The sequence below is a fragment of the Siphateles boraxobius genome, unplaced genomic scaffold (genome assembly GCF_051911475.1).
Source record: "Siphateles boraxobius isolate OS27281-9 unplaced genomic scaffold, OSU_SipBor_1 22, whole genome shotgun sequence".
Taxonomy (NCBI): Eukaryota; Metazoa; Chordata; class Actinopteri; order Cypriniformes; family Leuciscidae; genus Siphateles; species Siphateles boraxobius.
This window is the reverse complement of record NW_027508833.1, coordinates 26,590,159-26,615,896: the sequence shown is the minus strand read 5'-3', so window position 1 is coordinate 26,615,896 and position 25,738 is coordinate 26,590,159. Positions and strand designations below refer to the sequence as shown.

The 25,738-nt window shown below is 37.6% G+C and overlaps 2 protein-coding genes across 5 annotated transcripts in view; both read left to right on the top strand.

Annotated features, from left to right (window-relative positions):
* The window catches only part of bicc1a (BicC family RNA binding protein 1a), a 34,289-nt gene extending 27,645 nt beyond the window's left edge, over positions 1 to 6,644 (top strand). Inside the window, exons 11-21 of one of the 4 annotated variants that reach the window (XM_077239367.1) lie at positions 215 to 448; positions 528 to 688; positions 791 to 914; positions 1,141 to 1,288; positions 1,409 to 1,514; positions 1,667 to 1,706; positions 1,824 to 1,978; positions 2,127 to 2,301; positions 2,396 to 2,553; positions 2,860 to 2,959; positions 4,627 to 6,644. In XM_077239367.1, the coding sequence (XP_077095482.1) occupies positions 215 to 448; positions 528 to 688; positions 791 to 914; positions 1,141 to 1,288; positions 1,409 to 1,514; positions 1,667 to 1,706; positions 1,824 to 1,978; positions 2,127 to 2,301; positions 2,396 to 2,553; positions 2,860 to 2,959; positions 4,627 to 4,757 (1,532 nt within the window). In that variant the 3' untranslated portion in view covers positions 4,758 to 6,644. Of the gene's footprint in view, positions 1 to 214; positions 449 to 527; positions 689 to 790; positions 915 to 1,140; positions 1,289 to 1,408; positions 1,515 to 1,666; positions 1,707 to 1,823; positions 1,979 to 2,126; positions 2,302 to 2,392; positions 2,554 to 2,859; positions 3,081 to 4,626 lie in introns of those variants that run through there. The other 3 variants (XM_077239368.1, XM_077239366.1, XM_077239369.1) reach the window with 3 other exon arrangements.
* Positions 6,645 to 8,157: 1,513 nt separating this feature from the next.
* On the top strand, positions 8,158 to 24,645 carry phyhipla (phytanoyl-CoA 2-hydroxylase interacting protein-like a). The gene is made up of 5 exons (XM_077239321.1): positions 8,158 to 8,744; positions 16,490 to 16,683; positions 16,936 to 17,110; positions 19,490 to 19,607; positions 21,725 to 24,645. Exons 1-5 carry the CDS (start codon positions 8,639 to 8,641, stop codon positions 22,260 to 22,262), a joined length of 1,131 nt encoding a protein of 376 aa, XP_077095436.1. The 5' UTR covers positions 8,158 to 8,638; the 3' UTR covers positions 22,263 to 24,645.
* Positions 24,646 to 25,738: the final 1,093 nt, after the last annotated feature.

Below are 25,738 nucleotides of genomic sequence, written 5' to 3'. Positions count from 1 at the left end.
TAAAGTTGTTTTTCAGGCAGGTCCATCTAGTATGCTAATAATCTATTGTTGTCTCCTGAAATTGCTTGTGCTGTCCCTCAGTTGAAAGTTGCATTGGAGATAAATTAATAATAATGGAACTGTATACACGTTATGCACTAAAATATGTGTGATTGTGATTGCTAATACCTTTGATATTTACGTTTCACTCTTTCTTCTGTCTCTATTTCTTCAGCTGGTATTCTAAGGTCTGTCAGCCCCATTTCTAATGGTTCCCCAAACCCAAACTGTGTTCTTAATGGACACGGCTCTGTGTTGAGCATTCAGAAAGGAGCAGTGAACAACACGCAACACATTCATACATCTGCTCACACCCACTCACACACATCGGCTCACACACATTCACATGCTCCGGGTCACACTGCTTCACTATGGGCCAGTGCCCTTAGTTCAACAACTAACACATCAGGTGAGAGTGCAGGCTCTTGTAAACCTCATTATATTATTTATGATTATTATATAACCCTCTCTCACTGTCCCTTGCTCAGGGTTTTCCACAGACTTGATGCTGCAGTCAGTGTCTCAGACGACTCTCAGTGGTCTTCTGCTCTCTGGGGTCCAGAATCAAGCACACGCTCACACACCGTCCCCTCCACCTGGACTAGCACCAATACACAAACCAGCCAGTGCAGAACATCTCAACGGACATGTGAGGAACTTCTCTTTATTAAAGTTACTATGTGTGCATCTGTTTTGTTTTAAACTCACTATGATTCCTGTGTATGTTTTTGCTGGATGCTTTATGTTGCAGCTCGCAAATTCTGTGTATAGCCGAATCTCATCTGTATCACTGAACCCTGCACACTGTGACACGGCCCAGGAAGTCATTGGACACACCCAATCAGAATCCATTTCCAATAAATCTACAGATGAAGGTACAGAACACAATCTTTATCTGTCTGTCTGTCTGTATATCTGTCTGTATATCTGTCTGTCTGTATATCTGTCTGTCTGTATATCTGTCTGTCTGTCTGTCTGTCTGTCTGTCTGTCTGTCTGTCTGTTTGTTTAGCATTTTTTGGACCCTTGGTTCACTGTGTACAGTATTGATTCATTATAATATTCACTATTTGTGTGTGTATGTACTGTATGTTTCTATCAGGCTCAGATACGTTTGTTGAAGTGGGCATGCCCAGAAGTCCGTCTCACTCGGCCAATGGGAGTGAGCTGAAGCAGATGCTGGCCTCGGTGTCGTCAGGGAAACGGCATACGATGGAACTTCTGCAGCGAACCAAGAACTCACTTCTCCAGTATGTTCAGTCATAAAATGAGCTTGGATTATGATGACAATTCTGTTAATATAAAACGTTTATTGAACAAGGTTACACTGCAGCTATGAAGTGCAGCTTAAATTTTGTTTGCATGTGCAGTGTTGAGTGTGTGTTGGCCGATTCTGATTGTGAGAGTCCAGTGGCTGATAAAAGGGCACCAGGAAGTGAGAGAGCTGCAGAAAGACGACTTGGACCACATATGCAGGTTTACACACACACACACACACACACACACACACACACACACACACACACACACACACACACACACACACACACACACACACACTATACTCATATACAAGTGTACAAAAACTAAAAATATTCACACGGTCCTTGTGTTTGAATGTTTTTCAGGCTTATGACTATGAGAAAAAGAAGCTACTGGCCACTAAAGGTGAGTAAAGACTTAATCTCTTAATTTAACATCTAAATGTGAAAATGTACATAAATTACATCTGAATATCAGATCACTGGTTAGGTTGTTGATAAACAGTTGTGTTGCTTTGTACAGCCATGCTGAAGAAGCCTGTTGTGACAGAGATTCGAACACCCACAGATACCTGGAGTGGATTGGGCTTCTCTAAATCAATGCCAGCTGAGGGCATGAAAGAGCTGCGCAGGGCACACCATGTGCCATATAAACCCAGCATGAGCACAACGTATGAGGTACAAACTCACCGGTGCACAATCACATGCAGTCGCAATTCAGTTCAGCTTAAATTAAGCTACATCTAAAGGTTTCTGATAATTATCTCTTCAAAATTTAATGAAATATATATTTATTTTCAAAGTTGCTTTTTTGTGTGTTTTCCAGGACCCTCATCTCTCTGTGTCACTGTCTGGGAGCCAGGAGGGTTTGAGGAATGACAGCAAATCCGAAAATTGGGGGGATTTGAATGGGAATGTTAACATCAATGGGAACGGACTGTCAGGAAATTCAGAATTTTCCCCTGCTATCAGCAGCCCAAAGAGAATCAAGAACAAATCTGGTAAGACTAAAGATTTTGTACTCATTAAACTTTCTTCTAAACTTGACTGCCTACTCACTTGTTCTGTCTTTTACCTGTGTGTTTGGGTCAGTAGGTGAGCAGTATCTCAGCAGCAGTAATTATATGGACAGTATCTCTATGTCTGGCAGTAATGGCTGCTCTCTCAGCTCCTCTCTCAAAGGAACAGATCTCCCAGAGCTCTTCAGCAAACTCGGTCTCGGAAAATATACAGACGTCTTCCAACAGCAGGAGGTCATTTCATTACTCAAGTTTGCATCATTACTCAAACTATATTCATATTTATATTAATATGTTTTAGGGAAAACATATTTAAATGTAAATTATACTTTGTGTTTATTTAGTGAAACAGTGTAGAAAAGTTGCCTTGATTATTTGTCTTCTTCCTACTTCTTCCGTTAACCATTTTTAATCTAATTGGAAATAAAAGTTCTCCTTGCACGTGCAAAAATAATGAACGAATGTGGATTAGTGTATATATTCTCTGCCTTTTGTAAATGCACATTTATACGTGTACGTCTCTGTGTTGTTGTCTGATAGATTGATCTTCAAACTTTTGTTACATTAACGGATCCAGACCTGAAGGAACTGGGAATCACAACATTTGGTGCTCGCAGGAAAATGATCCTGGCGATCTCAGGTCAGTCAACTTTGTGTTTGTGTCTAAGCTACAGATCAAAGGAGGAAAAAAAGGAAAAACCAAAATAAAGGATGTGGAAAGAATAGGATTACACAACAGACTGGTTTACCACAATAACCCGATAAAAGCCACTTGCTACTTCTCAAACATGTCTGGGGGCCACAGCCAATCAGAAGAGCATGTGGGCGGGCTCTCTCTGCAAACGCAGAGGATAAATACAATATACAATTGTGTAATATTTATGATTTTATTAAATCAATTTATTAAAAATACATGCTGTGTGACCGAAACAAAAACATTTGTTCGCATTGAGGTCACAGTTTGAACGTTCTTATTTACTTAAATTTATTTTCAGGATCTGAGGTGAATTATCCATTGTTGCTTTCAGCCTGATTAGGACATGGTGTTAGGCGTCTTACATAACGGACATTGTAGACATTGTAGTTTATCTGCAGTCTTCATGCCTCCCTGCAGCAGAACTATGGCATTATTTGGATTATCAAAAATACAAAACTGGTGTGCACATCCCAAACACCCAGATTGGGTGCCTGATGAAGACCTGAGGGTCAAAACGTTGCCTTTTAATAAATTCTTTTGGAGCAGTAATTTTCAGTGTGCGGACTTCACACTTCTTTATTATTTGGATTATACAAAATTATCTTTAAAATACAGTATCCTGAAAAAGGGACGTTTCTTTTTTCCGGAGTGTATATACGTAAATATATATTATATATATATATAGTGTGTGTGTGCGTGCGTGCGTGCATATATATATGAGTTATGTTGTACATGTATGTATGTTGTCATATTTGCAGTGTCTGTTATAAGATAATTGTTAACCAAGAAAAAAAAAATCTGTCATAGATTCATAGTGTAGATGAAATTGGAACCCTATTTAGTATCTTTGCTCCAAACATATTTAGCTACCTACCTAGACAGCATTTTAAGTAATAAATAAACTTTTAAAGGAGACCTATTAATAATAGGTTAATAATCATTATGCAAAATCCACTTTTACATGATGTTTGAACATAAATGTGTGTCGGCAGTGTGTGTACACAACTACCATATAATTGTAAAAATCCAGCCTCTCCTCTTTTTTTAATCCCCATAAATCATAAGCAGTGTCTCTGAACAAGCCGTTTGCAGATTGTAGCTTTTATGACATCACAAATGCTTAGGCCCCACCCTGACACACTCTGCCCTATTAGCATAGACCCCGCCCTGAGTGAGCTGTACACAGTCCGCCATGTTTATCTCCTCGCAGAGCATTTAACAGCAGCATTCAAGAAAGAAATGTGTTCTTATTAAAGCTACTAAAGTTAATTAAATCAAGAGCAGTGAGTGATTTTCTTTTGTTGTTTGATTCATATTAACAGCATATAGCTGTAAGTACTGTATATCACGCTGCTTTCACTTTAATACACTCAAAAATGAGCATTTTCAACATGGTGTAATAAACGATCTGTGGGATATTTTGAGTTGAAACTTCACAGACACATTCTGGGGACACCTCAGACTAATATGGTCCCCTTAAAAAAAGAAAGTCAATCATTTACTTCTTGGTGTAATGTGTGTTGTCCTGTGACTGTCCTAGTGTAGCTACCTAATGTGTTTTGTTTGTGTTTACTTGATGGATTACTGATCATATTTGAATGTCTCCTCAGAGCTGAATAAGAGCAGGAGGAAGCTTTTTGACATGCCCAACATTCACTCCTCCTTCTTAGAAGGCGGGGCCAGCGGTCGTCTGTCGCGCCAATTCCACTCAGACATGGCAAGTGTCAGTGGTCGCTGGTGATCTCTTACCTGCAGGATTCTGGACCACAAACCACTTCATACTGGACTCTGGTTGATATAGAAAGCTTAAAAGTGATGCAGATTCTTGCAGATCTAAAAAAAAATGTGTTGGGATGCTATTAAGGTTGATTTTTGTCTATGCCTAAAAATATATGAAGGGAATTTATTCAATATTGTTAAGAGAATGTTCCACTAATATGGTCTTGCATTTACTCGGGAGAACAGGCAGAGCACAGAGTTTAAAACTAACCATACTGTCAGCAAGAGCGCTTTGGTATTGGTGTCTAGCACTTTAATTTGTAAACTCTGCTGTTTTGGCCGGTAGGTTGTATGCAACGTTTGTCTTTTGTAACGTCGGACTGTCCAGTGTCAAAGCCAAACACGTGCACTTATTTAGCAGGTAATTCAAGATCACACACAAAGATCATCACAACCAGCTGATGCTTATGTTTACCAGACTGTTATATTCATGTTCAGTGTTTAATTATACATTGGTCATTGTGGTATTGTTGTATTTTAATACATTTTATTTTATAGTTTCTTTGTTTTCATATTTTATGTTAATCTTTTTAAAAGGCATTATCAGTTTACTTTTTTTATTTTGACCGTTTATTGTTTAGTCTGTAGTCTCATTAATCGGAACGCCTCATAGTCATCTCAAACAGATGTCAGTCATTATTTTGGTGTAAATGAAGTCTCTGGTTTTCTGTAGAATAGCAGAATGCCATAAAATTCTGGTGATTTGTATTGGAATATCTGTTTAATCATTATTTACATGTATTTGTTGCACAAACATCAAATTTAAGCTGCATTAGGTACTTGTCAAGTTGTTTGCATGTATAATGGAATTAGTTTCCTTTGTATGTGCAAAACATGTGTATCTGGCAGGTGTTTTGTCAGGTTTGTGTGTGTGTGCGTGCGTGTGCTTGTCCTTTAGCTCAAAGCCATAAATAAAACTCAAGGGTTACTGTTGATAAATTTGGTTATTCAAATCCTTGACCAAATAGTACTTTTTTTCATTTGTCAAAGTTTTTGTTTTGTTCTTTTTTCAGCCAGATTGTATATATCTATAGAAGTAAATCAGTGTTACACAATTTTTTTTCTTTGTTTACATTTATGAGGTCTGTAGTACATTTACGGTACAGCCTACAAAGATGAATGTATAGCGCAGAAAGAGCTTTTTGAAATCATCTGTTGTTAAATACTTTATAAGAAACCATCCTAATCTGTTTTATATGCTTTAGTTTTTGTTTTATGGAAGGAAAATAATGACAGTCTCTAAAATATTGCACAAACCACTTGTGGTACTCTTGTATTATTGCTCAGTTATATTATTAATTGCTTGATTGTAGATCCAAAGTGAAAATCTCTTAAGATTCATATGCAAAATATGGACTTGTAGAGATTAAATGTATACCATAGTGGAACCAGTGTATATGGTTACTGAGCAGGGTTTGTGATTAGTTTTTATTGTTTGCATCTGACAAATCATGTTCATTCAGTTATTTTCCACTTGTCACCTGAAACAACTTCACTGTTTTAACAGTGTCATTAATTTTTTATTATTATTATTATTTCTTCTGAGAGAACAGCTGTGTTGTTCTGTTTATTTGGTTTTGCTACCTTCCTCCTGGAGTGGAGCATATTAGGAGGACTGTTTTTATTTTATTTTGTTTAAGTCTTTGACAAAGGGAACCATGTTCATGTTTGTGCCTTATACCAATGTTCTGTAAATCCAAATCAGTGTCTCCTAAAGTGTTGCCAGAGTATTTCTCTCTGAAAGTAAGGGAAAAAAGGATTTAAAACAAAAGCGAAAGAACAAAAAACTAAAAAATGTTAATGTTCTTTGTGGTTTCGTTCTAGAAAATAAAAATGTTTGCAATCCAAATCAAGTTTGCTTTATTTTATTATAAATATATAGTAGTTCAATAGGTAGCTATACATGAAAGACAATGAAAGAGAGGGAGTGAAAGAGTTATATAAATGTGTAGCTATTGTCTGTTGAATGCGAATGCAAATGAAATGAGAGTAACTGGCCAAGTTGAGACCATAAGAACACATTTAGGGTTGATGACAATAGCAATCTACAGTGGCACTTAAAAATAAAATAAAATCACACATTACAAAGGACACAGACAGCCACTTCTCTTTTGAAAGTATGAGCAAAGGGATGGGTAATTATGTGTGTTTTTGAATATTAATGTACATATGCCTGTTTATAGGAAAAACTACAGGAACCATGTGTGAGTTCCAAGAGAGAGCGAGAGACAAGGAGGAAGGGTGAAAAAGAATGCAACACGACAAAAAAACTGCGTAATTAACAAGCAACAAAGCTTTACTTTACTTTACTATTTTAAAACTAGCTAATTTTAATGCCATGGGACATCAACCACCTTGAGGTAGATAGAAAGAAGAACTGATGCATGAAAGGGGAAAACAGCTCTGCTATATTGTGTTGGAGTAGATTTTTTTTGTATCCAAGAATAGAAACACATACAGCCTCCCAAATTAACACAAAATCAATGGTAGAAAACGTGAGTGTGCATTAATGTAATCCTGTTGATTGACAGCTTTTTGGTCAAGATATTTTGATTTGTAATGTACACAGCAGGGGGCGCCATTTGCTTTATTTAGGCCTACTGAACTTGTTTGGAAAAACTTAATGTATTAACATAGGTTACATTTTTGTACCTATTTGTATAATCTGATTCCATGCAAAAGACTGATCATGGCTTTAATTTCTTGCCTGCAGGGCTACGAATAGGCCACGTATTTTATTAATTAAAATCAATATTCAATGCTCCGACTGATTTTTATCGCGTGTGAAACATTAATCTGTATAAAGTGTAGTTTCAGATGTGACTGACTCGGTGTCCCCCCCTTGTAAGTGAAATGATTCACTTACAACACGCCACATACTGGCATAATTTCAATAAATAAACTAATATCGGTGCGAGAATATTCGTGGTGTTTTTGTCTTTTATCATTAATTCGTAATACGTCACCTACTATCGTAAAGATATACAGTATATTCAAAGAGTATACTCTTTGGTATACTGGACGAAACAGTTGAGGAATCTGAATGAATCTTTTTGGGAAACGGTTTCAAAAGATTCGAGTCACTGCTGAGATGAATCGATATCCCCACCCTGTTCATGCAGGGGCCGATTCGGTACCAAATAAGGACATGAGCTCGAGCGCTTGAAGTGACGTCAGTGAGCTGGATGGAGGAATAATGAAGGCTTGTTCGACTTGAACCGGCGCTGCACAGACCGATCGGTTGATGACATCAAAGTACCGCGAGAGCGATTAGAGAGCAGACGGCTCCTTATGCTTTTGAATCGCTCTCGCGGTACTTTGATGTCATCAACTGATCGGTCTGCGCAGCGCCGGTTCAAGTCGAACAAGCCTTGAGTCTTCGCTCAGAGGCGGGAGCAAATGTGTAGCGGCTATAGAGTGTGCCGAAATTGTGAAATAACGGTAGTGTAGACTATAATCTCGTTACATAACCCTTCATTAAATGCGCCGTCACTCCGTTCATTCGCGTAAATCCGTTATTCCACACATTATTCCTGTATTCCGAAAACACTTGTGGCTTTCGTCAGATCGAGAGAACTTAGATAGGCTACTACATTTCTATTTCTCGAGATGATGAGAACTGAGTTCATTTTATCGAGTCATTAGTAAGAAATAGCGTATGCTTCTGTCCTTGTATCTATGTCCAGTGGTGACGACCCGCTGACGCGTTTTCCACCTCAACACCAGAGAAAAGAAACGAGAGAAAGAGGGGAATCAAGGCGATAGAGCACCAGACTCACCCTGTTTGGTTTTCCAGCCAAAGAACAAGAATATTTCCACAGATAACCACACGCCTCTGCAGACATGGAGGCGGCGAGTTTGGCACACGGGGTCGCGAGCCCGCTCAGCCCGCGTGAGGGAATGATCAAGAACGTGAGCCTGGAGTCGCTCCAGCTGTGCGAAAGAGACGGTAAGAAACCGCTGGAACACACAGTGAGTGACTGTGAACTTGACAGTTTTATATACGCCGGTTTCCCTAGATAACAAATCTTTTTAAAGGGACGTGTTTTTGTGTCATGTATTGAGCGTTTAAAGCACTGTAGTAATACGCGATTATACATTGATGTAGAAAACCCTGTTACATCCATGAAAAGCGGAATAGTGAGACATGGCAGTCTGGCTTTGTGTGTGCTGCCTGTGGTATCTCAGAGTGAAATCTCTGCTTTCTGTGAGAGGGTTTCATTTCAGCACCATGGACACTACCCTCTTACAGTCAGCTACCTTTTCCCTTTTAATCTCGTTTTACTATCAGCCAGTCAAACTGAAACCAATAAACAGGTATTGTAAAAATCTGGAGGAAATAATAAAAATCATATTAAAAAATGATATAAATATCATATCCCTAAACTATTTAAAAATGGTTTTAACAGTGTATTTTTTAAGTCTTGTACATATTTCATACCCAAATAACACATGAAATCGATTTAATGGTTTTAGACTTAATGGCAGAAGGTTAAGTCATGTGCTTGCACACACACACATATACACACACACTGAGCAAGACACACATTGGGAGGAACCGGCTGTGGCTTTCAAAGGTATAGATGCTTGATGTAAAGGCTTACAAGAGGACACAATATTTGCCTTTCAACTGATCCCTGCGTGTATGTCTCCATATAATTTTGTTTGTTTGGAATTGCAAGCTTATAAATGTAAATCCATTTTAACTGAAGGAAGCACCTTTGTCTTTTCATAAGCGTTTCAATCATCAGTTTTTCAACTGTGAGCATGTCAGTTATCTTTAAGAATGACTAGGCAACAACCTGCAGATTCAAAATTTGGCAGCCTTCAGAAGAATGCAGAGTTTTTCTAAGCCAAGGGTAGCTCAATGACTCACCAGGTTTTTGAGAGGGAGGCACTGTTTTTTCTTCCCTGTATGAATGTATTTGAATCAGCATTAATTAGCCTGAATGGAGTGCTGTGCTGGCAGCACAGTGCCTCTTATCTCTTTGATTTACCACATACATCAGCGCTTGTTTCATTTTAATTGCAACAAACCGAGGGAGTGCATAAGGTACTAACTTTTTAGGAACTAACTGAACTCTATAAATTAGTTAACATGAGTGAGTTTCTCAGACATGAAGGAAAACATTCCCTTTAAACATCGGCTAGACAGATGTCCTAACCAAACTCAGCTGCGTCTGATCTTAAACATCCTTATTTAAGATCTTTACAAGACAATGTTTTGGATATTTGAAAATTATGCTATAAAAGTGTTTTTTTAGCTGACACATGCATTCAGATGATGTTTGAAACTGCTAGTGCTCTCTAATGCTAACCCATCAGCTGAGTGCTTGGTGTAAATATCTAAATCAGATTACCTAGAAACCTGAACCTGTTCCATGCAGGACTTTGAACACCCTTGGGAATTCCTAATAGCAGCTTGGAACACATGAACAAATATATTTAGAGAAATTACATAAAGATTAAGATGGTAAAGTCTAGTAAGGAATCGGATCTGGATTTGTAATGAAACGGTTGTAGATTTGATCCCAGTTAGAGGTGACTGGTGTACTTTATTTATTTATTTTTTACCATTGTGCCCTTGAGCAATGGACATGAGTATACATACGTGATGAATTGTATGCAAAATGAGGCCTAGGCTATGATGAATGCAATGAGTGAAATTAAGAGAGGATTAACAAACATTAAACTCTCTGGACAAAATGCTTTAAAAGGAAAGGAAACATCACCTTCCCAGCTAAGGAAAGACATTTGTTTTTAATTGATTTGGAATTATGATATACAAGCTTAATTAATAGGGGGACTGCTTGTGAAATCATCTCTAATCAAATGCAAAAAATTCATTCTGTATGATTAAGTGCTGTAATTATGATATGTTGCTTGAGTTCATTTTCCCTACCCTAGAGAAGCTGTGGGCTCATAAACTAGAAAACAGCAGCCTACACTACCTCAGCGCTCCTTGTAAGCTCTGCAGCTCATCTCAGTAAAAGTTAATTGCAAAGTAAATGTTTTGTCTTTATTGCTGGCGGAGATAAACAGATTATGTTCCGTGCAGATTTTCCCACACATATTTGAAACTTTTTTTTTTACTCTTGTTAGATAAATAAAATAGCATACACAGTCCTTATTCGTTGACCACCAGGCTTTTGCGTGAATCGTTGGAATGGTTTGCTTTGTATATAATAATAATATTATCCTTTCAGGTTAAATTTTACAGTTATTTTGTGTAGATAAATGTTTTTAATAATCAGTAACTAGGCTAGTTCATATTAGTTAGATGGGAGGTTCTGTCATTCTTGCAGTTTTTTTTTCAATCTGTGTATTGAATATAGAAAAAATATATTAAAATAATATAATTATAATATAAATCTAATATAAAATTGATAATTAGATTAATAGATAATTAACTAAATGTATTTTTATTGCATTTCATATTTATTTTCAATATTATTATTAAAAATTATGGAAGCAAGAACATCGTTTGTTGATCCAGCAAATCCCACAGATACTCATTTGGATTGAGATTTGAAGGCCAGGACAACACCTTGAACTCTTCATCATGTTCCTCAAACCATTCCTGAACAATGTGCAGTTTGACAGCGTGCATTATCCTGCTGAATGAGGCTACTTTCAGCAGGGAACAACATTGTTCAACGAGCCTTGGGCGGCCAATACCCTGTCGCTGGTTTGTGGTTTGTCCCTCCTCATGCCACTGTTAGTAAATTCTCACCACTGCTAACCGGGAGCAACCCACAAGCATTGCCGTTTCAGAGATACTCTGACCCAGTTGCCTTGCCATAACCATTTGGTCCTTGTCAAGATCACTCAGACATTTATAGTGGTCCTTGTGAATGAAAACGAGGCTTGTCTCCTGTATGAGCTTCAATGCAGAGCGAGATCACAGCTTCAAGCTGCAAACGTCTCTGTACTTGCTTCAAGTATCCTGAGAGCTTTCTTAGCCCCCATAGATTCTGTTCACGTTGTAAACACAGTGCAGCGCTTCCGGGTTGTACGTCAGAACGCCGGCTCAGTATTGGCCACAGTATTGGCTACACGCACGCGTTGTGGTGCTCACATAAACCGCGTCAGAGACTGACACGGAAGAGAAGAAGTTGTTGAATAAAGTCGTTATTTTTGTTTTGTTTCTTGCGCGCAAAAAGTATTCTCGTCGCTTTATAACATTAAGGTTGAGCCACTGTAGTCATTCACATCATGGACTATTTTAATGATGTCTTCCTACCTTTCTGGCCCTTGAAAGTGGTAATAAGATTTGTTATTACATTACATATCATTTGTATTCTGAAGGTGAACGAAGGTCTTACGGGTTTAGAACGACGTAAGGGGGAGTAATTAATGACATTCATTTTTGAGTGAACTATCCCTTTAAGACCCTTTAGGACCTCACTGTAGTTTGGGAATTGTGAGTGTGTGGTTTTTCTTAGGTTAGATTTGCAGTCTATACAGTTAGGACAGTTGTTTCTGTTTTGTTTTAAGTGATACTGCAGTTCTCTGTAAGCTGCTCACACAAGCTGATCTCCTGATGGATATTCTTGGGTACTTAGGTGTTTGTGAAGGGGATATTTATGTGGTTTGGTGATACTTGGATTTATTTGATATTTCTTATGTTTTAGTATTCTAGGTTCTTTTGTGAGATATAAAACCAGATGCTTCAGGTTTTTCCTTCCTCTAACCTCCTAACCCTCTCTCATGATCCAGAAGGTTCTGCCTGGACTCTCCTACATGTTTTGGAGTTTCACTTTGTTGTCTGTAAATACACTTTGAAATTCGTGATCAGAATTTTGTTGTTGTTGTTGTTGTTGTTGTTGTTGTTGTTGTTGTTGTTGTTGTTGTTGTTGCTGAATAAAAGTATTAATCTTACTCTACATTTTTTAATGGTAGTGCATGATATATAAAATGTTTTATCTATAACCTTTCGGGGGAAGAATCCAGTAGTATGTTCCTGCACAACCGGAGGCTGCAGTTTCAGGACCCCAGTTTTAGGACCGCAGTTTCAGGACCCTAGTTTTTTGTGACAGCGCCACCTACTGAACTGGATGATATAGCGGCGGCAGCGGTTTCAGGACCGCAGTTCTAGGATCCAGGTGGTTTAGTTTGTACATAGTATCAAGATCCACCTATTATCTTAAGTCTTGTTAGAAAAAATTTATTATATATTATATATATATATATATATATATATTAACAAAGAAGATTATGGAATAGAAAAGCTGCTACAGCAGGTGGATTAGAGCAAGTAGCATCAAGCTACATGACACCATTTAAAATATTAATATTACACTTTTACTTAAAGCTCACTTTAAACCACCATGGAGTATTTGTATCATATTCCGGTCGCGGTTTAAAATGGTTTTAAGTAAAAAAAAAAAAGATGTTGAAATATGTTATATAGCATTTTATATGCAGCTAATGGCTACACCTTGCATAGCAATACTGTAAACATTCTTTATTCATATGAAAATATTGAAAATCGCACACAAACCACATATACTCGGTCAGAATGGAAAGTGTACACAGCAGCGCGTCATGCAGAAGGGCAGGATTATTGTCACGTTCAACCACGTGAGATGATTGACAGCTCTATAACGAATAAGAGAGCGCAGAGAACTGACACAAATCAGGAAGAGGAGAGATAGATCCATAGGCATATTTCAATGTGTTCGCTGTTTGAGCTTCAGATCGCATGATTTAGTGGAACATGAAAATCATTATTTCTCCAAATATGTGCACCATTGGACTAAGAGCCCTGGCGGATGCTGTATATGTGAACACAAATAAACCGGAGAAGACGTGAATGACTGCTTTATGAGCGATGATTTCTATTCAAAATAATGAACGTTACAGATTAATAATTTTGCACTCCTGTCATAAATTAAGAAATTAATGTCACTGCAAACCAGTTTTATCATAAACAGTGGTCAACTATCGAAGCTGGAGTTTTAAATATTTCTTATGATTCTCAGTTTGTCCAGATCAAATAAGAGTGTGATGTTTTAACGAATAATGAATGTTGAACAATAATCTGGGGCCGTCTGTGATCTTTGCCACGAAAGGGGTTAAATGATGAGTGTTTTCGGTGATCCAGTTCGATAGGTGGCACTGTAACAGAAAACTAGGGTCCTGAAACTGCGGTCCTGAAATTGCAGCCTCCGGTTGTGCAGGAATACCCTTCTCGAAGAATCTGATATCTTTCTAAAAGAAAACTAAAATCTTTCTATTTGAATGATACAAATATGTCTATTTATTTATATAACTGCTAGAAACTATGAAAATATTTTCTCTCCCAGCAGCACGGTAGTCTCTTTTCCTGATCTGACTTTTGTTTACGATCTTACATCTTGAGTGCTGATCACTGTGTATGTAAAGCTTCGGCCCATCTTCCTCTTTAAATTATGATACATTGGTTAATGGCCTTGATTTGTTTCCATGGAAACTGCAGTCTTTGTTAAAGGATGTGGAAAGACCTGTGGGTGTGTTTTGAAGCTGGCACTTTAGTAGAGAGATGAATTCTGCTGCTCCTATACTTGTTTAGGTACAAACAAAGTAAAAAGATTTTTACCACTGTTTGACTAAAGCTTCAAAAAGATTACATTAACATTCGCTGAAAATACTATAGTATTTTAGTATGCTGAACATATGGTACATCGAACCAGTTTCTTAAAGCGTGAAGGAAAGCGGATTCTGTAGTGAGAAGGGTCTGGAGGGGCTAGTCTTAGTGCAGGAACGTATCTATAACTGAGTTGAATGTTGTGAGTGCCAGTATTTTCAAGACTTTTCACTGTTTTATTTGTGCATTTGTCTTCTTGGAAGACTCTTTCTTTCTTTTGCTTTATAGTGCAACTTTAACAAAACCTCTATGGATGACTGGGCCTTTTCTCCAAATCTATTGTGGAACTCTCTTCCCTCTGAGATTAGACATGCAGAATCCTTTAGTGTCTTTACATCTTCTCTTAAACTTATTTATTATGGATTATTTATGTGATTATATTGTTGTTATTCTGTAAATTGATTTGATAGCTTGATTACACTCTGTATTTTGTATTATTTTTCTTGTAAAGCGCTTTGACATGCAACTTTCATTTATTATTATAATTGTGACTTTATTTTTTTTAAATTGCAACTTATCTCACAAATGTGCTTTTATCTCACAACTTTATATATCCAAATCTTGGCTTTATTTCTCACAATTTTGACTTTATTGCTTATTTGGAACTATTTTTCGCAATGGCAAGTTTATATCTTACAATGTGACTATTTCTCACAACTTTGAATTTCTTATTTTAGATTTTATCTCACAATTACTTTTTCAAATTTTTATTCAAAGACATATTTCATATATGTTTGTGCTGTGGTAAATAAAACAGAAAAGTTCTGTGGTCATTTTCATAACATAAGCAGAGGTGCATTAAATAAATACTACCATTCAAAAGTTTGAGGTCGGTAAGATTTTCTTAATGTTTTTTTTAAGAATCTCTTATGCTCAACAAGGCTGTATTTATTTGGTTAAAATAAACAGTAAAAGCAGCAATAGTGTGAAATATTATTTATAAAGTATTTATGCTGAGTTATTTTAATATGTATTCCTATGATGACAAAGCAACATTTTTAGCAGCTATTACTTCAGTCTTCAGTGTCACATGATTCTTCAGAAATAATTGTAATATGCTGATTTGATGCTCAAGAAACATTTATTATTATATGTATATGTATGTATTAGATATATTATTATTATTCATGTTGAAAAAAGTTGTGCTGCTTGTGATACACTTTTTTTATTAAAGTTAGTGTTCACTAATTAATTTAATGAAAGAGCATCTGGCTATGAATCCTGCAATAAACAGGATCACTTATAATGATTATACTCTTTACATATATAGTTTATATTAGAGTAATTTCTTTCCACAGGAATATGCCAGCAGTAGTAAAGAGAAAGGTCTCAGTGTTATGTTAAGAATAAGTGTGTGTGTGTGTGTGTGTGTGTGTGTCTGTGTGTGTGTGTGTGTGTGTGTGTGTGTGTGTGTGTGTGTGTGTGTGTGTGTGTGTGTGTGTGTGTGTGTGTGAGTGTGTGTGTGAGTGTGTGTGTGTGTGTGTGTGTGTGTGTGTGTGTGTGTGTGTGTGTGTGTGTGTGTGTGTGTGTGTGTGAGTGTGTGTGTGTGTGTGTGAGTGTGTGTGTGTGTGTGTGTGTGTGTGTGTGTGTGTGTGTGTGTGTTTGTGTGTGTGTGTGTGTGTGTGTTTGTGTGTGTGTGTGTGTGTGTGTGTGTGTGTGTGTGTGTGTGTGTGTGTGTGTGTGTGTGTGTGTGTGTGAGTGTGTGTGTGTGTGTGTGAGTGTGTGTGTGTGTGTGTGTGTGTGTGTGTGTGTGTGTTTGTGTGTGTGTGTGTGTGTGTGTGTGTGTGTGTGTGTGTGTGTGTGTGTGTGTGTGTGTGTGTGTGTGTGTGTGTGTGTGTGTGTGTGTGTGTTTGTGTGTGTGTGTCATTCTGGAATCCCACGTTCCTGTTGTGCATCTCTGGACTCTAAGATAAGACAGCGCCCACACTGTAGCCATGCCAATGCAACACATCACATTTCACTGTGTGTGTGATTGTGTATTTGGACTGGAGGGTAGTCATGTGCAAGTATTTATAGAGAAACACTATCAATATTTGATTTCAGACCAAATTCTTTCTTTCTGTCAGGTAAAGCTGAAGACACTGGGGTGGTAGGAATGGAGGAGTTACCTGTTGCTCGCAACATCAAGATAAGTAACATCACCTGTGACTCCTTTAAGATCTGCTGGGATATGGATCCCCACACGAAAGAGAAGATCACACATTACTTCATTGACCTTAACAAGAAGGAGAACAAGAACTCTAACAAATTCAAACACAAGGTACTCAGTGATTCAGTTCACAACACAAATTATTTCTCAACCTTTCTCAACAGAGCCTAGTTTAAATATTGCCTTGAGTTTTAAAGTTTTTTTTAATAGTTTTTTATAATACATGGCTTTACTTGCTTTAATCATGAGTGAGTTTTAGCATTTATTTGCGCTGTTGTTCATCATAACTAAAAAATATAAAACTAACTAAATACTACTAAATATTCAATTCTTTCCTTGTTGACTTATGCTCTCTGTCTTAAGGATGTGCCTACAAAGCTTGTTGCTAAGGCAGTCCCATTGCCCATGACAGTGCGAGGCCATTGGTTCCTGAGTCCACGGACAGAATACACTGTTGCCGTGCAAACAGCTTCCAAACAGACCGACGGAGACTATGCCGTATCAGAATGGAGTGACATTGTCGAGTTTTGTACAGCAGGTTAATCAGCCAAGCACACACTTACATATAAAAGACAACATACTGTAATACAAGGCTAGTTTGTTTATATAGAGTCATGTGAAAAAGAAAGGACACCCTATTGAATTCTATGGTTTTACGTATCAGGTCATAATAAAAAATCATCTGGTCCTTGGCAGGTCTTAAAATTAGGTAATGCAACCTTAGATGAACAACAACACATAACATATTACACGGTGTCATTATTTATTTAACAAAACTACAAGGCCAAAGTTGGGGAAGGCATATGTGACACACTAAGTACACCCTTACTGCTTCCATAGGAATTAAGAAGGTAAGTAGCAGTCAGGCCCTGCTAATAAAATGTCTTTGATTAATTGATCATCAGCAAGTGTGACCAACTCTAAAAAAGCAGAATTTTTGTCAGTTTGCTGGTCTGGAGCATTCAGGTGTGTGTTAACACAATACCAGGGAGTATTCAGCAATCATCAGCAATGATCTTAGAGAAGCAATTGTTGCTGCCATCAATCTGGGAAGGGTTATATGACCATTTCCAAACAATTTAAATGACTCAATACATTTAAATGATAATTTTGCTATAGTTTTTCCTTGAACATGTTAAACATATCATTTTAATTTTGCAACTTATAAATCGTTAAAATATGCATTCAATTTACATATTAAAACTAGTATATGAAATGGTAAATGTAAATTATATAATTTAATTTTAATTTTGCACCAAACGTTGCACAAATGTAATGGCAAATGTAAATTCATAAACAGAAATGCATTGCCATTTTACACATTACATCATTACGTCATTATGTCATTTTGCATATTATATTTTAAATTGAATATTGCTACCCATATGCTTCCATAGTCTTTATAGGTATTGAGAAGAGAATATTATTGTTATGATGGGTTATTTCATTGGTTCATGTAGTTTGTTATGGTGCAGTCCCGAAAGACTCCAGCAAGTTTCATAGACTTTCATAGATTCATTTTTCAGAAGATTGTAGGTACAGACATCTGTTGTGGGCGTTCTTGGCAGTTTTTCTGATGCTTTTATATTGTTCATATCGATATCGGAATTATATCGCATCGACCGAAGTTAAGAAATATATTGTGATATAAAATGTGGCCATATCGTCCAGCCCTAGTGGAAAGCATTCAAGACAGTTGCCAATCTTCCCAGGAGTGGACATCCAAGCAAATTCACCTCAAGGTCAGACCGTGCACTGCTTAGTGAAATTAAAAAACACCCAAGACCTACACCTCAGACTCTACAGGCCTCCGTTTACATGTTAAATGTTAAAGTTCATGGCAGTACAATTTGAATAAGACTAATCAAGTATGGCTTGATTTAACAGGGTTGCCAGGTCCATGGCTGCATAGCTTAGGTTAGCAAAGTTGCATCTGAACAAACCACAAGACTTCTGGAACAATGTCTTTGTACAGATGAGACCAAAGTGATGCTTGAAGTTGGCCATAATGCACAGCATCACGTTTGGTGAAAACCAGCATATCAGCACAAACGCCTCATACAATTTTGTCAAGCACAGTGGTGGAGGGGTGATGATTTGGGCTTGTTTTGCACCCACAGGACCGGGGCACCTTGCAGTCTTTGAGTCGAACATGAACTCCTCTGTATACCAAAGTATTCTAGAGTCTGAATCTAGAATCTGTCCGACAGCTAAAGCTTGTCCGAAATTAGGCCATGTAACAGGACAATGATCCCAAGAACACCAGCAAATCTACAACAGAATGTCTGAAAAAGAAAATAATCAAGGTGTTGCACTGGCCCAGTCAAAGTCCAGTCCTCAACCCGATGGAAATTCTGTGCCCACAAACCTCAATGAACTGAAGCAACATTGTAAAGAAGAGTGGGCAAAAATCCCTCCAGAACAATGTGAGAGAAGTTATTCCTGCTAAAGGTGGTTCTACAAGCAATTTAATCATAAAGTTTACAAATGGATTCTCCATTTGTCTTTATTTTTGTTAAATAAATAGTGACACAGTGTAATATGTTGTGTTGTTGTTCATCTGAGGTTGTATTTAATTTTAAGACCTGCTAAAGACCAAATGACTTTTATGTCCTAATAGTTAAAATCATAGAATTCAAAAGGGTGTCCTTTCATTTTCACATGAGTATAGCTCATTTAGTACACAATGGTAATTAAAATAATTCAAATACTATAAATAGACAATAACGAGACAATAAAGTATAAAAATTGAATGAATACCTAACACCAAAATAACTTACTATAAGAGAAAATAAAGATAAGAAAACGAAATGTTATGCTAGCATCTGCTCCGCTTTTTAGGTAGATAACATTGATCAAATTGAAAAGACTATTGAAAATTGATGACAAATAAAAATATTTCCCTTCATTTTTCTAGATTATTCCTCTGTGCATTTGACGCAGCTGTTGCAGAAGGCTGAAGTCATTGCTGGCAGGATGCTCAGGTTCTCTGTCTTTTACCGGAATCAGCATGAGGAATACTTCCAACACTGCAGGTGATACAGGAAAAAGTACCTCAGAAAAAATGCTTAGGATATAAGTAAGGGAGGGGAAAGAGATGAAGTAATGCTGGTGGAAGAAGACAATGACAATCTTTCTTTGCTGTTGAGATTCAGCTTGTCGTCAGGAAGCAAACAGGTCCCTCTTGTGGAATAATGTCCTCATTAATTGGCTAGGTTTATGTTCAGGGGCCCTATGTATAAAGCCATCGAATTAAATAATTTTATTCATATTCCAGACTTAAGAATAAGTTTGATTCATAAAGGTTCCTAAGTGTCAAGACTAGGTCTCAGCTCCTAAATTATGTAAGAGTGCTGGAGAGGTATCCTAACCTAGTTAGAGTAACAAGATGGCAGCAGAGAGAAGGAGAAGACACACTTTCTTAAAAAACGATATAATGTATTGGAGTTATGTATATGTATATTATGTATATTTTAATATGATGACAGGGAGTTAAATAAACGATACAGGCTTGATCGTAAAGGTATTTTTTAAGTAACTAAATTCATAAGAAATGTAATAACCTCTCCCACTCTACAAATCAATACTCTGACTGCAGTAATGAAAGTAATAATAACATTTTTTGGCGACTGGAAAAATGCAGCAGTGCACTTGGTGATGACTTTGGCCCTTCAGTCCACAGCAAGCAGGGTCTTAAATAGCACTATTGTGACACTGACCACACCAAACAGTAGTGGCCAAAATGTGAATGTGATGTGTGAATTTTGTTTGTTTTTAAATGACCTAACAATTTTGCTTAAACCATCAAAATATTAGGAATATTTGAAATCTAACCCTAACCCTATATATATATATATATATATATATATATATATATATATATACATATAATTATTATTATTAATATTATTATTATTATTTTAAATATGAAGGAAGAACAAAATATTAAACTTAGTGAAGGTTATCTGACCAAACTATTTGGCCGGGTTTAGAAAAATAAAAAAGCTCACAGGAAAAAGAATACATTGACAACATAATCAATTATTAAATTTTCACTGGTTCTCTCTTGTATTTCCATGTGCTCATAATTTCTTAGCATGATGTGCATTATCACAAATAAAACAATTGACTAAAAGCATAACTACACAATATGCTTACAAAATCTTCATCACATTTTTAATAATATTTGGATAGGTTGAGGATGTCAATTTTCCTAGGCTGGTCAAAACCCTTTTGGCCAGTACTGTATGGCAGTTCATTGACTTTCAAACTGATGTTCAAATCATGCTGCAAAATCAATTCACTTTTATGAGGATTTCGGGCTTCCCTGGAGCTTGTGGAGCGGTTGTTATGTTTATGGACATATAACTTATGTTTGCATCATTGCTCTAATTCTAACTATAAATGAGGAGACATATGTAAATAGAAAATGATTCTGTAACATCAACACTAATTTTTTATAATTTTAATGATTTCATAAATGCATTAAATGATTGGTGTCATGCTGCTGTGACCTCCCCCTGGCAGGCTCACTATTGGCTGATTCAGTGGTTGAGGGTGGCCATTTTGAGTTGACATCATTGTAGTCCTTAGTGCGCAGCACTTAAGTGTCACCTCAGCTTAAGAATCAGCACATAAGAATCAGTCCTAGACTTTACTGAAAGTTGCTTTTAGCTGCTTTATAAACATCTCCTACTCTTAGAGAAGTCCTACTTTTTACTAAGAATTTTTTTACACTTAAGTCAAAGCTTAAGACTATTTTTAAGAGCATTTCTGAGAAGTTTTATACATACGGGCCCAGGTTTTAGTGAACCACATTTTTTATTTCAGGGTCAGAAGTTTATCAAAAGTGACAGTCAAGACATTTTCAATGTTACCAAAAATTTCTATTTCTGATATACAGTTCTTTTAAACTTTTTATTCATCAACAAAAGTTTTTTGTTACCACAAAAATATTAAGCAGCAGAACATTGATAATTAAAAATGTTTCTTGAGCACCAAATCAGTAAATTACATTTCACAATATTACTGCTTTTACTTGCTGAGCAAGACACCAAAAACATTTAAAAAATCTTGCCAAACCTTTAAACAGTGTAATGAAAATGTGAAAAGTAATTAAAGAAATTGATGAATGTCTCTCTTTTCCTCACAGAGATGTCCATGGCAGCCGAATGATGCCCTCAGTTAAGGATAACAGCGGTAGTCACGGTTCACCTCTCAGTGGTAAACTGGAGGGGATCGTCTTCAGCTGCAACACAGAGTTTAACACTGGTCAGCCCCCGCAGGATTCCCCGTACGGCCGTGTCCGCTTCCAGGTGCCCGCCGAGGTTCTGTTCCCCCCTGACACGCGCCTCTACTTCGGGGACTTCTACTGCATGTATACTGCCTATCATTACGTTATCCTTGTCCTGGCTCCTCGGGGCTCGAGCGGAGACCTCTACTGCAGCGAACGCCTTCCAGAGCTGGATGTGACGAACAACCGCTTTCTGACACGTGTGTGTGGGGAGGATGGGCGGGTGGTGTTTCAGCATGCGCAGGATGTGATTCTGGAGCTGATTTATACTGAGCCGGTGCCGCTGGCACAGGGGACTGTCTCTCAGATCAGCGGCCACCAGCTGATGAGCTTGTCAACCATCAACGCCAAGAAAGACCCCAGCTGCAAGACCTGCAACATCAGCGTTGGCCGCTAACTCACACACAGACCCAACTGTGCATAGGCTCTAACAAGAAATCTGAAGACCTCCTGAACAACTGAACAAACCAGACCCCTCAAAATGGTATGTTAACCAGATACAGAAGAACCCCAAGAAAAATGGCCCCACAATCCATGTGGCGCTCAGACCCCTTTGGGGCTTCCTAGAACCCCAGCTTATGCTAGAAAATGATGTGCTTGATTAACTGAGCATTCTAAAATAATAGAAATAAATCAAAAATACATTATTGTTCAACAGAAGAAGAAAAAAACTGAAAACAGAGTGAGACAAAAAACAGATTCAAGGCAAAAAAAATAAAATAGATAGCATATCAAGACTAAAAATTAAAAAAAAGAGTAAAAGCTACTTTTCCAAAAATTGAATCCCACTGTGAATCTTTCATATGTGTTCTTGGTGCTTTTTCTGCTTGATAATTAGACCCCAGCCCTGTTCATCCTCAAACCATTTGTGACCTTTTTTTAAAACACAAGGATGTCTTGCCCGGTTTCCACTGAGGCCGTCAAACCGCCTGTGTTTCTTATGTCAGACTTGTACTGCATGGAGTCTGATCCTTTAAGCATCTACAGTACATGCCACCTCAGCCTTTAAACTTTCTAAAAGGGGATTTTCTTCTCTTACACAGATCATTCCCCCTTTGGCCACTTGCACTTCTATGTGCCCGCTGAGCCTCTATTCACCCTTGACATGCGCCTCAGAGACCTTCTACTGCATGTACAGTATACTACCTATCATTAAATTATCCAAATGGAATTACTTTAAGAGTTATATGCGAACCAGTCCTTTAAGCACCTACATGCCACCTTAGCCTTTAAACCTCTTTTACCCTCAGTCTTTTCATTTTCTACTCTGATCGCAGTTCTCCTTTAACCTTTCTTACTCATTGAACATGGTATTTTGATGATCTCATTTCATTATGTTTGGTTTTTAGAGAATGTGTGTTGCAGTAGTAATGGTGTATGTTGATTCCTGATAGAACATCAAGAAGTAAGTAGAATTGATTTGTCTAAAACATATTCTAAACAAATTCATTGGAGGACACAGCTATGTCCAGGTTCTTGAGGGTTTGCACTGTCCTATTAGAGGCCCTCTGGTGGTGAAAAAGATCACAGATGCATGCTTAAGATTTTGTGTTGTACTGTATCTGAACTTGTTACTTGTTCTTTAAGCTCCAAAAATAGAAGCCAGTCACAACAGACAACGATGTACAATTTTATTTTCATTTCTGAAAACCCTTAGCTGCCAGAATCCTAAAACCTGTGGCCAACATGTAGCTTTTGCTCAAAACAAAATATTTTATTATGTTTTCCCCCCCACTATAAACAATTCTACACTCTATATTCTCATACACTACTGTTCATAAGTTTGGGGTCAAAAAGATTCTTTAATGTTTCTGAAAGAAGTCTCTTAATATTTTTAAATGTGATTTATTCCTGTGTTGGAAAAGCTTTCAGTATCATTACTCCCAGCTTTAGTGCCACATGATCCTTGAGAAATCATTCTAATATGCTGATTTGGTGCTCAAGAAACATTTGTCATTATTATCAATGTTGAAAACAGCTGTGCTGCTTAATATTTTTGTGGAAACGGTGATGCATGTTATTTTCGGGATTCTTTGATAAATATTTTGTTCAAAAGAACAGCATTTATTTGAAATCTTTTGTAACATTATAAATGTCTTTACTACCACTTTTAGTCAGTACTTGCTAAATAAAAGTATTAATTTCTTAATATTAGTTACTACATCCAAACTTTTGAACAGTAGTGAGTGTGTTTTGTGTTTTCTGGGAGTTCTGATTAGGTGTGTGTGTGTGTGTGTGTGTGTGTGTGTGTGTGTGTGTGTGTGTGTGTGTGTGTGTGTGTGTGTGTGTGTGTGTGTGTGTGTGTGTGTGTGTGTGTGTGTGTGTGTGTGTGTGTGTGTGTGTGTGTGTGTGTGTGTGTGTGAACTGATTAGACTTGAGTGTGCTGTGTCAGCTGGAGATGTGAGTGTTTGACTGATAAGCAGCTCCCATTTACTTTGCTCAAGAATTTGCAATACTCTTTGTCTTTTGGGAGAGGAAGTCTGTTCTATCTCTGTGAATTTCACTAGAGAAGAAGGGATGAAAATGAAACAAAAAAAAACGTTTATTGATTCCACACATTTATAACTTTTTTGATCACCTTACACCAATCTCACTCTGTAGAAAACAATAGTTCAACTTTGGACTCATGCACAGGTCAAGCGACTCATGCACCCAAATCAAGTTCCCGCTGTGTGAATGTGACTCAAACTGACATGTTTAGTAAAGATTTTTGTTTTCTTGTTGCCATGTTTATGAATACCAAAATGTGACTGTTAAATAAAGATCATCATTCAAAATGAGATACTGTGTGTGTCTATATGTAATGTATACCCTCCAATCTTTGAGAGAATTTTTTTGCAGTCATCCATGCATTTTTATACTTTATAAGCTTTACGTTTACTATATTGCCAGAAGTTTTTGGACGTCAGCCTTTACATCCACATGAACTTTAATGATATCTCATTCTTAATCTGTAGGGTTTCATATGGAGTTGCCCAACCTTTTGCAGCTATAACAGCTTCAACTCTTCTGGGAAGGCTTTCCACAAGGTTTAGGAATGTGTTTATGGTAATATAGTTTCATGTTGGAACAGGAAGGGGCCATTCCCAAACTGTTCCCACAAAGTTGGAAGCATGAAATTGTCCAAAATGTCTTGGAAGGCTGAAGGATTAAGAGTTCCTTTCACTGGAACTAAGGGGCCAAGCCCAACCCCTGAAAAACAATCCCACACCATAATCCCCCCTCCACCAAACTTTACACTTGGCACAATGCAGTCAGGCAAGTACCGTTCTCCTGCAGGCAAGTGCCGTTTTCCTGTTAACCGCCAAACCCAGACTTGCTCGGATTGCCAGACAGAGAAGCATAATTCGTCACTTCAGAAAACACGTCTCCATTGTTCTAGAGTCCAGTGGGGGTGCTTTACACTACATCATCCGACGCTTTGCATTGCACTTGGTGATATAAGGCTTGGATGCAGCTGCTCGGCCATGGAAACCCATTCCATGAAGCTCTCTACGGACTTTTCTTGAGCTAATCTGAACAGGAAACCATGGTTCCCTATCAAAGGAATTCGCACTACGTCAAAACGCTGTGGGAACGCTATACCCATGCCACCGTATGAGCAAGTGCCCGTACGTGTGAAAATTGTATGCGCACGCTAAGACGAAAGCACCTGTGCCCCGGAAGTGGAGCCCAGGTCAAGGTCGTAGAACCTCAATGTGTGCGGTGAGGACCAGCGGAAGGGAGGTTGACAAAAGGCCTGCAGCACAATAGGTCTTACAATGTTATTAGGAACCTTAGGAACATAACCCGGTCTAGAGTGAAGAAAAGTCTTCACCATTCCAGGCGGAAATTAAGGTCTGGATAAAGAGGATAAAGACGTGAGAAACTTTT